The following is a 14,200-nucleotide window of genomic DNA, read 5'->3' as shown; positions in this document are numbered from 1 at the left end:
GAAAGTGACCAATCATTATATGGATAAAGAAAAGTCTTTATCCCTTACGGGGTAAACAAGCTGATTGTTCACGTTCACCTATATGGTTTGAAGATTGAATTAAGATTCAAATAGTGAGAGTTATCTAACCCATCGCCTAAACGAGGAATCTTAAATTTATTAGCCTATCCCTTAGTCGCCTTTTGCGACAACCATGGAAAATCTTTCAAATGAATTTTGTAACTTTGACTGTTTATTTGTTAGGACAAATCGTACCGCCGAATAACCTGATACATACATACATATGGTCACTTCTATATCCCTTGCGGGGTAGACAGAGCCAACAGTCTTAAAAAAAAGAATGGCCACCATTTAGCTTTATGATAGAATTGAGATTCAAATAGTGACAGGTTGCTAACCCATCACCTGATCAATCCAAAAATAAAATGCACTACAAAAATAGGTGGCAATAAAATTGTATAACGATCCGATATTCGCAATATAAAACCTTCGGAATAGTTTGACGTAATATATCGTTATCGAGGACAAGATAACCTGAATATAACGTAGTAAAAATGGATCAGATAATCATAGATTTAACACCGTAAAATACAGGAATAGAATTATCTAAATATATAATTGAGTAACATTTGTCTGCGTGTTTGTTGAGAAATCTGAAATTAACCACATTTTAAATTGTTTTAATAAAAAATCACCTGTTTAAATTTGACTTTAAGAGTATGTGTCCCAAATCTAGCAGGAATTAAATAACAAATACGGAATCAAGACAAGACTAACCAAACGCTTTTGAACTATTACAAAATTTTTAAATATTTTATGAAGTATAATTCAAAAGACTGGAGCCTGCCTCTCTGGCTCTTTTTTTGGTGCAAAGAATGGCCATAGCTATCCAGCGAGGTAATACAGCAAGTGTTCTGGGCAAAACCTAGTTACAGGCATATAAATTTGCCACAAATAAAAATCTAAAGTTTTGTAAAAATTTTCCGATTTCTGCATACTTCTTTTGCTTCATCCACATTCATCAAGTTGCTACACATTGCGTCATCGAGACAAAATTATCCCGACCGTAATGACATCCGATGCCCGTGACGTCATCGTTGTGACGTCAATCGGCTCTGTCCGTGTGACGTAACATGTTGTATTCTTATGAGATTTATCGTGTTTTTACGACGCCAGATGTTAGCCTATTAATTCAGACGATGTGTTGTTCACGATTTGGATATGACATCGGATTTTATCTGTGGTTGAGCGGTAAAGATATTAGACTCGAAAGGTACAGTCGTTCGTATGAAAACCGACCCTGTTATTTATTTATTTATGTACACAATATTGTGCCGTGTGGTTCCCGGCACCAATACAAAAAAGAATAGGACCACTCCATCTCTTTCCCATGGATGTCGTAAAAGGCGACTAAAGGATAGGCTTACAAACTTGGGATTCTTTTTTAGGCGATGGGCAACCTGTCACTATTTAATCTCAATTCTATCATTAAGCCAAATAGCTGAACGTGGCCTATCAGTCTTTTCAAGACTATGGCTCTGTCTACCCCGCAAGGGATATAGACGTGACCATATATATGTAAGTATGTACACAATATTATACATACACGTATAATTCGGTAAAATAATTTGTATGTTTATTTGTGTTTTTTTTATAACTGTTATTAATCTGTTATCTAAATAAATAAATTTCAGAATGAATCGTGTGACTCCGGCGATTGGGCGTGGACGGGATTGGAAGACGCCGAGGGCGTCCCCAAGGTCCCAGCTGTGGTCAACGCCTGTCTCACCCACCTCAGGAGATATGGACTCCACACGATAGGTCTATTTAGGGTATCAGCTTCCAAGAAGAGAGTTAGACAGGTGAGAGATACTTGAATATTTGAAGACTTCTGTAATGTGCTTGAATATGTGGTACAGATGGTGTAGAAAATCTGGAAAATATTAGTGCTCGGGGGAATTCCTAAAAATCATCTCTTAGTGCATAAATAGACCTCCATAAAGATGCTATGCGGCTGGGGTTAATATGTAAGTCAGTCAGTCAACATCTTTTCAAATATATAAAGTGAAAATTGATTTCAAGCAATGAATTCGACAAGAACTATATCCTACTAGCGACCCGCCCCGGCTTCGCACGGGTGCAAAATTCGGAAAAAATTATACATAAAAACCTTCCTCTTGAATCACTTTGCCTGTTACAAAAAACACATCAAAATCCGTTTCGTAATTTTAAAGATTTAAGCATACAGACAAACAGACTAAAATAGCGACTTTGTTTTATACTATATAGTGATACATATAATAGTTAAAACACGCCTATATCCCGGAAGGGTAGGCAGAGACTTAATCTTTCCACTTGACACGATCTCTGCGTACAAAACTCTCCATTTATATTTGGGAAATGTAAAGCGTAGTATAGCGGAAAAATACATAGGGTACATTATACTCATTATAAATGCGAAACTTTGTGACAATGTCAGGATGTGAGTATGGATGTTTGTTACTATTTCACACAAAAACTACAGAACCGATTACAATGAAATTTGGTATGTAGGTAGCTGAAGACCCAGAATAACATACAGACTACTTTTTATCCCGGAGTTCCCGCGGGATTGATTCCACGCGGACGAAGTCTCGGGCGGCCTCTAGTACGATATAATTCTGAAATCCGCCCTGAAATAGCTTGTTCAGTCATACCGAATGAACAAGGGGCATTGATCTCATGTAATCGAACACCTACATACATACATGCGTTACTAAGTTTCACCGGTAAGCAAAATGTTATACTAAACCAAATTAACTGGGTCGAGGCGATCGAAACATGCCGTAGTTTGGGAAAACTTCTAATTTTGTCTGGCGGTATTTTCATCTGTTGTGAACAGAATAAGGGGAATAAACTTGGGATTCTTTTTTAGGCGATGGGCTAGCAACCTGTCACTATTTGAATCTCAAATCCATCTTAAAGCCAAACAGCTAAAAGTGGCCTATTAGTCTTTACAAGACTGTTGGCTCTGTCTACCCCGCAAGGGATATAGACGTGATTATATGTATGTATGTATATATGTATATGTGAACAGGACACTGAAGATCATCTTGGGTGACGTTCTGTGCTCTGTGGCTGTAGTGCAGATAAAGAGCTAGGTTATTCGTGATTAAATTTTAGACTAGCTGTGCCCGCGACTTCGTACGCGTGGATAGTTATTTTGGGCATCATAGCAGCCCTCAATGATGAATGATTTTCTCCGTTTTTTTCACTTTTTCCATTATTTCTTTGCTCCTTATAGTTGCTTGCTTGCTTTTATATAGCTTAAAGCCTTCCTAGATAAATAGTCCATTCAACGCCAAAAGAATTATTCAATTCGAACCAGTAGTCCCGAGATTAGCGCGTTCAAACAAACAAACTCTTCAGCTTTATAATATTAGTATAGATGACTCTGAATAGTTCGTGTACTAATTATTTCTTATTTGAAATAAAAAAAGAAAGGAATTATTTTATTAAAGCATGAATACATTTTGCTTACAAAAATGCCTACACCGCAAGGCTCCTCTCGCCCAGATAACAACACAGTATTGAAGAAAAGTTCAACTACCTACATCTTGAAATTAAAATTGTTAAAATACTAAATACCGATTGTGTATGTTTTTTCTATCTCACCTAAAGCTGGTAAGTTAATACCTTTTACGGGCGTCAACCAAGTAAATGATATGTAATTTTTTCTGTCTGTTGTAAGTCAAACGGTCCGTTTTCGTCAATTTGAAGGAACTTTCTAACTAGCCGACATGTACATATTTAAGATGGCGGCTTTTTGTATTGGTACGTAAGTAGTGCCGTGTGGTACCCGGCACCAATACAAAAAAGAATAGGACCACTCCATCCCTTTCCCGTGGATGTCATAAAAGGCGACTAAGGGATAGCCTTACAAACTTGGGATTCTTTTTTAGGCGATGGGCTAGCAACCTGTCACTATTTGAATCTCAATTCTATCATTAAGCCAAATAGCTGAACGTGGCCATTCAGTCTTTTCAAGACTGTTAGCTCTGTCTACCCCGCAAGGGATATAGACGTGACCATATGTATGTATGTAAGAAAAAGAAAAACAGAAAAAAAAACAAAGGTTATTTATTCTGAGAGTACTTACAAAGTATTTGCATGTCCAAACATGTTTCAGTTGCGGGAAGAGTGGGAGCGATGTCAGTCCTCGCCGCTGGACCAGACGACGTGCCCCCATGACGTGGCCACTCTCCTCAAGGAGTTCCTCCGGGATCTCCCTGACCCGCTGCTCTGCAGGGACCTGTACCAGGCTTTCTTGCATACGCAGAGTGAGTTCATGTTATACATACATACATACATACATAAAATCACGCCTCTTTCCCGGAGGGGTAGGCAGAGACTACCTCTTTCCACTTGCCATGATCTCTGCATACTTCCTTCGCTTCATCCATATTCATAACTCTCTTCATGCAAGCTCGGCGGTTTCGGGTGCTTTTGACCTGACCCTTTGCCAGGACGTCCTTAATTTGATCAAGATACGCTCGTCTAGGTCTTCCCACTCCGACCTTTCCCTCCACACTCTTCTTGTATATCTGCTTTCTGCTGTAGTTGATGTCATGTTGGTTACTTATAGGTATCCAGCCATCTGTCCATATATGATCACGTCTAAATCCCTATCGGGGTAGACAGAGCCAGCAATTTTGAAAGGCTGACAGGTCACGCTCAGCTGTTTGGCTTAATGATAGAATTGAGATTCAAATAGTGACAGGTTGCTAGCCCATCGCATGAAAGAATAATTCCAAGCTTATAAGCATATCCTATTGTTTTTTGTATTGGTGCCGGAAACCACACGGCATCTCTTTCCCATGGATGTCGTAAAAGGCGACTAACTTTTAGGCGATGGGCTAGCAACCTGTCACTATTTGTATCCCAATTCTATCACTAAGCCAAACAGCTGAGCGTGGCCTATCAGTTTTTTCGAGACTGGTGGCTCTGTCCACCCGCTAGGGATATAGACGTGATCATATATATGTACACCAACTTACCAACTTGTATCGTGCTAGCAGAGATCCGCAGCCGCCGCACCCAGCTCGAGGCCATCCGGCTGCTGGTGGCCGCGCACAGGGCCAAAGGGGGGAAATAAATAAAACTATACACTAGGTCTTTTTTATTGTTTTGGGACTGAGAACAGTTTCACATACTTATATATACATAAGGTGACTTTTAATTCAACTGCATAAATTTAACTGTTAAGTGTACTCATCTAAAGGATATTTAAAAACGTTGAAAGAAAAATATCGGTTCATATTTCAGAAAGTAGGAAAAAAATAAAAGTATCAAAATCCACGATCCCAAAACCCCGGGCGGCGGAAAAACGACGCGTAAGATTCAGAGGTCAACAACACAATTCATTCAGAGCTGAGCCATCATGACAACTCTGTACTTAACTTGATCTTGATACTAAAAAAATAATTTATTTTTCAGACATTTATTTACATGTTTAGTATTAATTTCTTTTTGTAGTATTGGTCTTTAATAAAGCGTGTGACGTAGTTTTTGAGGGTTTTTAAATGTGAAATGATGACGTTTAATTTGAATAAAAATAGGCTCAAACGGCTCAGAAGCATGGGTATAGTCTATGTTTAAAAGGATGCAGTTGTTTTAAATGTCACCCTGTATATAATATTAATACCTAAAACGTGCCGTGTGGTTCCTTACCAACTTGCATCGTGCTAGCAGAGATCCGCAGCCGCCGCACCCAGCTCGAGGCCATTCGGCTGCTGGTGCAGCTGTTGCCGGCCGCTCACAGGGACACGCTGAGCGCGCTGCTGGCGTTCCTCGCGCAGCTCGCCGCGTGCGCAGCCTGCGGCGGCGACGGGGAGCCCGCCGGGAACAGGATGACGCCCGCCAACCTGGCGACAGTCTTCGCGCCGAATATACTGCACAGGAACAAGCCCAACGAGCCGGCCAGGTGGGTTTCATGTGGAAGATGAAGCGAATGCGATAAGCGAAATTGTTGTTGTTTACTTGAATTATAATGTTTATGTAGAAACCTTTCATTGTTTTGAATCTCAATTTTTTCATTAAGCCAAACAGCTGAACGTGGCCTGTCAGTCTTTTCTGTCAGACTTCAATTTGGCTGTTGGCTCTGTCTACTCCGCAAGGGATGTAGACGTGATTATATTTATATTAATGTATAACAATGACATAAAAATAATAATATTGCTTGATGATTGAATTGAATCGCTTCTTGTTGATGACATTTAATTTGAATTTTTAAATCTTGTACTATAGTATCAACATGTAAAGTAATTACTTGCTCTATAAAAAACTTCAAATTCCATATTCCAGTTCTGAGCAGCTCTCAGAGCGAGTGGACGTGATCAACGTAGTCAGAACCCTCATGGAGAGACAGACGGAATTGTGGACACTTCCAGCTGAGACGTTGCATCAGGCTTACGTCCAGCTTCTTCACACGCAACCGGCTTGCCTCGATGCCCTTCTACTGAGGAGGGTTGAGTAAGTCTCATCAGATTTCTTATTCCGAACAGCTTACAGCAAATAAGACCCTTGGAGTTTGATCTCTTTCCCCTGAGACATTGCTTTAGGCTTACGTCTAGCTGCTTCACACGGAACCGGCTTGCCTTGACGCTCTTCTACTGAGGCGGGTTGAGTAAGTCTCATCAGATTTCTTACTCCGAACAGCTTACAGCAAATGTGGATGTAAACAAGACCCTTGGAGTTTGAGCCCTTTCCCCTTAGAACCCTGGTGGAGAGACAGACGGAATTGTGGACACTTCCAGCTGAGACGTTACATCAGGCTTACGTCCAGCTTCTTCGCACGCAACCGGCTTGCCTTGACGCTCTTCTACTGAGGAGGGTTGAGTGAGTCTCATCAGATTTCTTACTCCGAATAGCTTACAGCAAATGTGGATGTAATCAAGCAAGGAGTTTAAGCTCTCTTCCAGAGACCCTGGTAGAGAGACAGACGGAATTGTGGTCGTTACCTGTTGAAACCTTGCATCAGACTAGCCTCCCACTAGGGCTAGTGAGTAGGGTTCAGTAAGTTTCATCAGATTTCTTTTTCCAAGCAGCTTTTAGTGTGTCGTGGGCCCGATCCTGATGGAAAACTAGATGGAGCTGGTAAGCGACTCTTTAATTTAGGAGTATTGAGTAAAATTAATCCAATTTCTTATTCCAATTAGTAAATGGAAATAAGAAATAGCTATTCAGGACCCTTGGACCTTTGGACGCTCCCTGCAAAGAACCTTGCATCGGTCTTTCGTCCTACTCATGTACCAATAAAAGCAACTTTGCTTTTTAATTCTCATTTCATGTAAGCTCGGCGGTTTCGGGTACTCTCGACCCGACCCTTTACTAGGAATAAAGATATTACAAACGAACGTTTGCCGGGACAGCTAGTAGCATATAATATGTTGTTGTTGTCAAGGAGTGCAGCAGTGGAGCAGCCCGCGGCGGGGGCTGCGGAGGGCGCGCGGCGCACGTGGTCGCGCGAGGAGTTCTTGCACGGCGCCGCCGCCACCGGGGGGCAGGACGCCAACAGGTCGCATTGCATTCATTTTTTTGTCAACACATTTGACGGCCTCTGTGGCGCAGCGGTAGTACGCTTGTCTGTGACACCGGAGGTCCCGGGTTCGAATCCCGCCCAGGGCATGATAGAAACGGTTTTTTTCTGATTGAATTGGGTCTTGGATGTTTATCTATATAAGTATTTGTTATAAAATATAGTATCGTTGAGTTAGTATCTCGTAACACAAGTCTAGAACTTACTTTGAGGCTAACTCAATCTGTATAATTTGTCCCGTATATATTTATTTATTTATATGGTCACATCTATATCCCTCGCAGGGTAGGACAGAGCCAACAGTCTTGAAAAGACTGAATGGCCACGTTCAGCTATTTGGCTTAATGATAGAATTGACATTCAAATAGTGACAGGTTGCTAGCCCATCGCCTAAAAAAGAATCCCAAGTTTCTAAGCCGGCTTAGCTGCAAACAAACAAACTTGGGATTCTTTTTTAGGGATAGACCTTAGTCGCTTACGACATCCATGGGAAAGAGATGGAGTGGTCCTATTCTTTTTTGTATTGGTGCCGGGAACCACACGGCACATAAATACTTTAATAAATTAATGTAATGTAATGTCGGCAGCAGCAGTGAGAAGACGTACACGCGCACGAGGCGGACGAGGGAGGCGTCTGACACCTCCTCGGGGTCAATATCTTCGGCTATGACCATAGTCACAAGGTAAAGAAAGAAAGAAAGAAAGAAAGAAAGAAAGAAAGAAGGAAAGAAAGAAAGAAAGAGAGAGAGAGAGAGAAATAAAGAAAGAAATAAATAAAGAAAGAAAGAAAGAAAGAAAGAAAAATATTGAATTTAATATCACAAACTTAACTATACTACATAAGTAACAATTTGTGCGTTTTTGTGAATATCAAAAAGGCAATTATGTAAATGCATAATTTAGGTACTAATCAGCTTTTGATTCTTCGTCTTTACCTTTTCCCACTTTCTACGTGGGGTCGGCACAGTATGTTAGTTTTTTCCAATTACTTCTGTCAATTACCATCTCACTGGTGACTCCCTTTCTCCTCATACTATCCTTTACGCCATCCTTTATTTTACTTATCAGCTTTTGATGGAAGTAAGCTAATTTCTTACGAAGACCCTCATCTTTGTGGTGCATTTTGGGCAAGCTAATTTGTGGGGTGTCTCTGAAAATAAAAGAAAAACTTCTCCAAAAACTGAGTTCTTTCAAGTTTTTTCCTTGCGTTTGGTTATTGAGGTAATCCAACCCCCATCAAGATCTTTTCATCTCCCTTCAATAACATTAATATTTTTATCAAGCGTAGTCAATACCTCCCAAATGGGTAGGTATATGTTCAAACTGCAAATATTGTATCAAATTAATGCTTTAATTAAATAAATAACATAATACATATAATGATATGAATTTGGTGAAATAATATTCTGATGTGTTGCTCTAAAAAGAGAAATTTATTATTGAAAAGTAGAACGCAAGACAAAACACTAAAACAAAAACAACTTAAAAGTAATATTCTTACCTAAAAAGAGAAACGACATATAATGCAATTATTTCACTCTAAACTAACAAAATATGGAACTTATTTATTTTAACTAATTTATTTATGATATTTTGTAATTCAATTTTATAGTCTTGAGAATATTTGAATTATTTTTACCGGTTAATCAATTGACAGTGACATACGTCACAAATATTCTAAAATCCTATGATGAACCAAAGAGTTCAACATATCTGATGAACCAAAGAGTTCATTACATCTCCCCCCCTAAAAAGTGCTTTCTCGGATCGGAATTAGTTTAGTGATATGGAAAATATTTGATTCACACTTTTTATGACCTGTGTCAATTCTATAAATTGATTTAGAAAGCTTCTGTAAAACTTCATAAGGACCTATTTTTAATTCATCTAACTTTTTCCTGTTCAGTCGGTTACCATTTTCAACATAAACCAAATCTCCGACTTTCAAGTCATAATTAATTCTGTTTTTATCAAAGTAAATTTTATTATAATTGTGTGATTTTAAAGTATTTTCTAATGCAATTTTTCTATCTTCCGTCAAATCATTACAATTATCATATTTTAATTCCTCCGGTAAAATATCAGTATTTTTCCCTTCTAAAAGATAACTTGGGGAAAACCCTGTTACCGTGTGTTCTGTTTCATTGTACATTTGGGTACATTCATGAGCAATAGTTGTCCAAGAAAGTTTATTTTTCTTCTCATTTAACCTACATCTTATTTTGTTAACCAAAGTTTGGTTTAATCTCTCATTTAAACCATTTGAAAAAGGCGCATTTACAGCAGTGAAGACAATAGGTATATTTTCTCTATTTAAATAATTCTTAAATTCTTTGGAATTGATACCCGGATATTGATCAGAAAGAATGAGACCAATCTTATTTCCTTGTGGAACTTTTTGAATCAGTTTTATAAAGTCAGTTGAATTTTGTGTTTTTGAAGTCAATATGAAAGCATATCTAGAAAAATGATCTACCAATAAATGTAAATATGTTTTAGTGGATCGTGAGCCACCAAATCCGCCCACAGTATCTATTGACACTATCTCAAAAGGATAAGTAGCAGGACCCAGGTGAGACATTAGTCCAAAATTGTACTTTCCTCTTGATTTATTCTTTATGCAGGTTTCGCAGTGTTCACAAAATCTTTGTATGTTGTATGATAAATTTTTGGCTGTATAGAATCGTTTGATTTTATTTTTCATTTGTTGTGTCCCGATGTGACAATATTTATAATGAACTTTCCCTATAAGTTTTTTACTGAATTCTTCTGTTAATACTATTTTGTATTTTTTTCCAACCTTTTGATAATATATATTATTTCTTTGGGTGAATTTCTTGTTATTCAGGTTTACATCTTTATTCTTCTCTTGATCAGTCTTTATATCCTCTAATGTAATAAAATTTACTAATTTCAAAATATCTTCTTGATTTTCATATGGTTCCAGAACGGCATTTCTGCTTAAACTGTCTGCTTCTATGTTATATTTTCCTGGAGAATATATAATTTCAAAATTAAACTGAGATATATAATAAGTTAAATCTCCCAAATCTTCATCTGTTCTAGCTTTTATATTCATTTTCTCTAGTGGCTTATGATCTGTAAAAACTTTAAATCTTTTTCCAATAAGCCAATATTGCCAATATTTTAATGCTTCTTTTATTGCTAAACATTCAATATATATAGCTTTCTTCTTTTTTTGAGAGTCATTTAATTTCTTTGAAAAATATGCACATGGTTTTTCTTCTCCATCACTTTGTGGTTGTTTTAATACCGCTCCTAAGCCCAGTATACTAGCATCAGTATAAATATGTATAGGTAAATCCGGATCAAAAATTGCTAAAACAGGTTTCGAGCAAAGAATTTTTTTAGTGATTTCGAAAGATTCTTGACACTTTTCTGACCAAACAAATTGCTGTCCTTTTTTTAATAAATTATGTAGTGGGTTTAATATTATTGATATATTTGGTATATACTTTCCATAAAAATTTATTTTACCTAAAAATTGCCTCACATTTTTTTGTGACTTCGGAACCGGGAATTCTTTTATAGCAATTAAATTATCCTTTAATGGAGTGATTGTTTTGTTTTCGATGATATGACCTAGGTATTTCACTGAATTTTGAGCAAAACTACATTTCGAAAATTTCAATCTAAAACCTTCCTTTGAAATTGCCTCTAATAATAACGATAAATGTTTAATATGATCCGAGAAAGTCTCCGAGAAAACCAGAATATCGTCGATGAACGTTACAGTAAAATTTGATAATTTATGTTTACGTATAATGCTACTTAGAATTCTCTGGAAAATCGCCGGAGATGTCTTTAAACCAAAAGGCAAACAAGTCCACTGATAATGTCCTTCTTGTGTAACAAACGCTGTCTTCTCTCTATCCTCAATTTTTAATGGTATTGACCAGAATGCTGAATTTATATCAAGTGTTGAAAAAAACTTACATTTGGTTGTCTTTACCATCAAATCTTCTATCCTTGGAAATGGTTGTGATTGTGGAACCACAATTTTATTTAACTCACGAAAATCTATACATAATCTTGTTCTTTTCCCATCTTCTTTTTTATAAGCTAAAGTTACTGGCGCAGCAAAAGGACTATAAGACTCTTCTATCAATTTTTCTTCTAATAGTTTAGATACTTGTTCTTCAATTTCCTTTTTATCTTGTATAGTGCATCTGTATGGTCTCTTACTACAATATTTATCCACCATTAAATCAATATGAGCTTCATACCCCTTCACAGTGCCTATATCATATTTATCTTTTGCGAAAAGGGACTTATATTTGCATATCAATTTATCTATTTCAGATTGCTTTTGAATATCTAAATGATTAACAAATATTACAAATTGGTCTTCTTCAATATGTTCATTAAAGTTTATCATATACTCTTCTTTGTTTTTCATATCTCTTCCGTTTTTGTTAGACTCTTTAATCATTTTTCCTATATATTCTTTATCTTCATTTGTTTTTAAATTGAGTACAATTTGAGCAATTTCTAACTTTTCATTTTGAGCTAATTGAAACTTTTTTATACAGTCTAGACCAACTAAAAAATTATACTTAAAATTTTCTTTATCTATTACAAAAACATCCATATTCTTCTCGATATCAAAAATCTTTATCTTCAATGTTACTATCCCTAATGTTTTTTTCACACCATTAATCGTTCTTAAATTTGCAGTTTTAATAGAAATATTATTGTTGCTTGATAGATTTTTTAAACATAACAATTTAGAATTTATCAAGGAAACATTTGATCCCGAATCATAAATACCAGTTGTTTGTAGAGTATCGTTCAACAATAATTTAATCTTGATTAATGGTGGTACAATCAGTTTTTTGGATCAATTTCATTTAATTCGGTTTCTAATTCAGAATTATTAACAGTTCTTATGTGTTCTCTTTTATTATTATAGCTATTATTTTTAAACCAACATAATGATTCTGGATGATAACGAGAGCCTTTGTTTTCCTTTTCACAAATTCTGCATGGTTTATAATTACTATCCTTTTCTTTATTTTTATTTCCCAAATTTCCGGCGTTATTATTTAAATATTTTTTATTTGCTAGATGTTCCAATCCCCGTATATTATTAAATAAATCTTTAGTTTCTTTTATATTACATCTATCAATCTTGTCAGCAATAAAATTTGGGAGTCCAGTAGCAATTAAATCAATAAGAATTGATGAATCCATTGTTTTATTTATCTCCAATAAAAGCTTTTCTTTTTTTAAAGCATACTCCATTAACGACCCTTGCCTATATTTAAACAAAATTGCATATCTTACCGGAGACCACCCTCTATCAGCAAATGTTTCACAGAAGTTTTCTTTCCAAGTTGACCATTCCGAATTTAATGTATATTTTATAAGCATAGAACTATACCAGTCAAGACTAGAATCTTCTAAGAATAACCTTAATGCTTCAATTTTAACAGAGTCTTCCGTTATACTCATACGAGTACATTCCATTTCGAATATGTCCAACCATTGTGTTACATTTGAGGTTTTTTTATTAAATTTCTGCAAAACAAATTTCTCTGTCAATTTCTTTATATTATAGGATTTTCCAGTCTCTTTGTTACAGGCGTTGAAATTTTCAAAGAATTTTGTCATTGCTTCTTCTGAAATACAGGACGCAGGCTTTTGTATGTCACATTCCTCTAACAAATATCCTTTAAACTGCATATTTCCATCCTCATCCATATATGCTCCTCTTATCTCCGGCGTTACACGTATCCAAACTTGTCTTTTGTCATGTCTTTTATGTATAGTATCTTTTAATTTCAGGTAAACTTGAGTTTTGATCACTTGTTCATGTAATCTAGCTGGTTGAAGTTTTTCAGGTATCAAATAAGTGTGTTTCTCAAATTCCAATGAAGTAATGCAAAGTACGTTTGTTTTTGGGTCATTTTCCATCGCTTTTATTACGAATTCAAATCGTATTCTCTCCATTGTGTAAAGGTTAGCGAATATGTCGTTTTATAATGATATGAATTTGGTGAAATAATATTCTGATGTGTTGCTCTAAAAAGAGAAATTTATTATTGAAAAGTAGAACGCAAGACAAAACACTAAAACAAAAACAACTTAAAAGTAATATTCTTACCTAAAAAGAGAAACGACATATAATGCAATTATTTCACTCTAAACTAACAAAATATGGAACTTATTTATTTTAACTAATTTATTTATGATATTTTGTAATTCAATTTTATAGTCTTGAGAATATTTGAATTATTTTTACCGGTTAATCAATTGACAGTGACATACGTCACAAATATTCTAAAATCCTATGATGAACCAAAGAGTTCAACATATCTGATGAACCAAAGAGTTCATTACATACATACAAACATATATATAGTCACGTTTACCTTTATCCAAGTAGACAGAGCCAACAGTCTGGAAAAGACTGATAGACCACGTTCTATAGAATTGAGATTCAAATAGTGACAAGTCTATCCCAAGTTTTTAAGCCAATCCCTTAGTCGACTTTTACGTCATCCATGGGCAATAGAAGCCTATCCCTTAGTCACCTTTTACGTCATCCATGGGAAAGAGAAGGAGTGGTCCTATTCTTTTTTGTTTTGATACGCCGGGAAC

General features: G+C 36.2%; 2 protein-coding genes across 6 annotated transcripts in view; one reads left to right on the top strand and one right to left on the bottom strand.

The window, feature by feature from the left end:
- The window catches only part of LOC106138876 (uncharacterized), a 51,496-nt gene that overhangs the window by 33,146 nt on the left and 4,150 nt on the right, over window positions 1-14,200 (top strand). For 3 of the 5 annotated variants that reach the window (XM_013340168.2, XM_060950449.1, XM_060950447.1), the window contains exons 5-10: window positions 1,695-1,862; window positions 4,169-4,319; window positions 5,731-5,962; window positions 6,343-6,510; window positions 7,442-7,555; window positions 8,164-8,259. In XM_013340168.2, the coding sequence (XP_013195622.2) occupies window positions 1,695-1,862; window positions 4,169-4,319; window positions 5,731-5,962; window positions 6,343-6,510; window positions 7,442-7,555; window positions 8,164-8,259 (929 nt within the window). The remainder of the gene's footprint in view (window positions 1-1,694; window positions 1,863-4,168; window positions 4,320-5,730; window positions 5,963-6,342; window positions 6,511-7,441; window positions 7,556-8,163; window positions 8,260-14,200) is intronic. The other 2 variants (XM_060950450.1, XM_060950448.1) reach the window with 1 other exon arrangement.
- Window positions 12,178-13,912, bottom strand: LOC132903053 (uncharacterized). The gene is made up of 2 exons (XM_060950312.1): window positions 13,704-13,912; window positions 12,178-13,621 (listed from the first exon to the last, which is right to left on the bottom strand). The coding sequence occupies exon 2, from the start codon at window positions 13,547-13,549 to the stop codon at window positions 12,425-12,427; it is 1,125 nt and encodes a 374-aa protein (XP_060806295.1). The 5' UTR covers window positions 13,550-13,621; window positions 13,704-13,912; the 3' UTR covers window positions 12,178-12,424.

This window comes from Amyelois transitella, chromosome 21, assembly GCF_032362555.1.
Source record: "Amyelois transitella isolate CPQ chromosome 21, ilAmyTran1.1, whole genome shotgun sequence".
NCBI classification, from domain to species: Eukaryota; Metazoa; Arthropoda; class Insecta; order Lepidoptera; family Pyralidae; genus Amyelois; species Amyelois transitella.
This window is presented reverse-complemented; position numbering and strand designations above follow the sequence as displayed.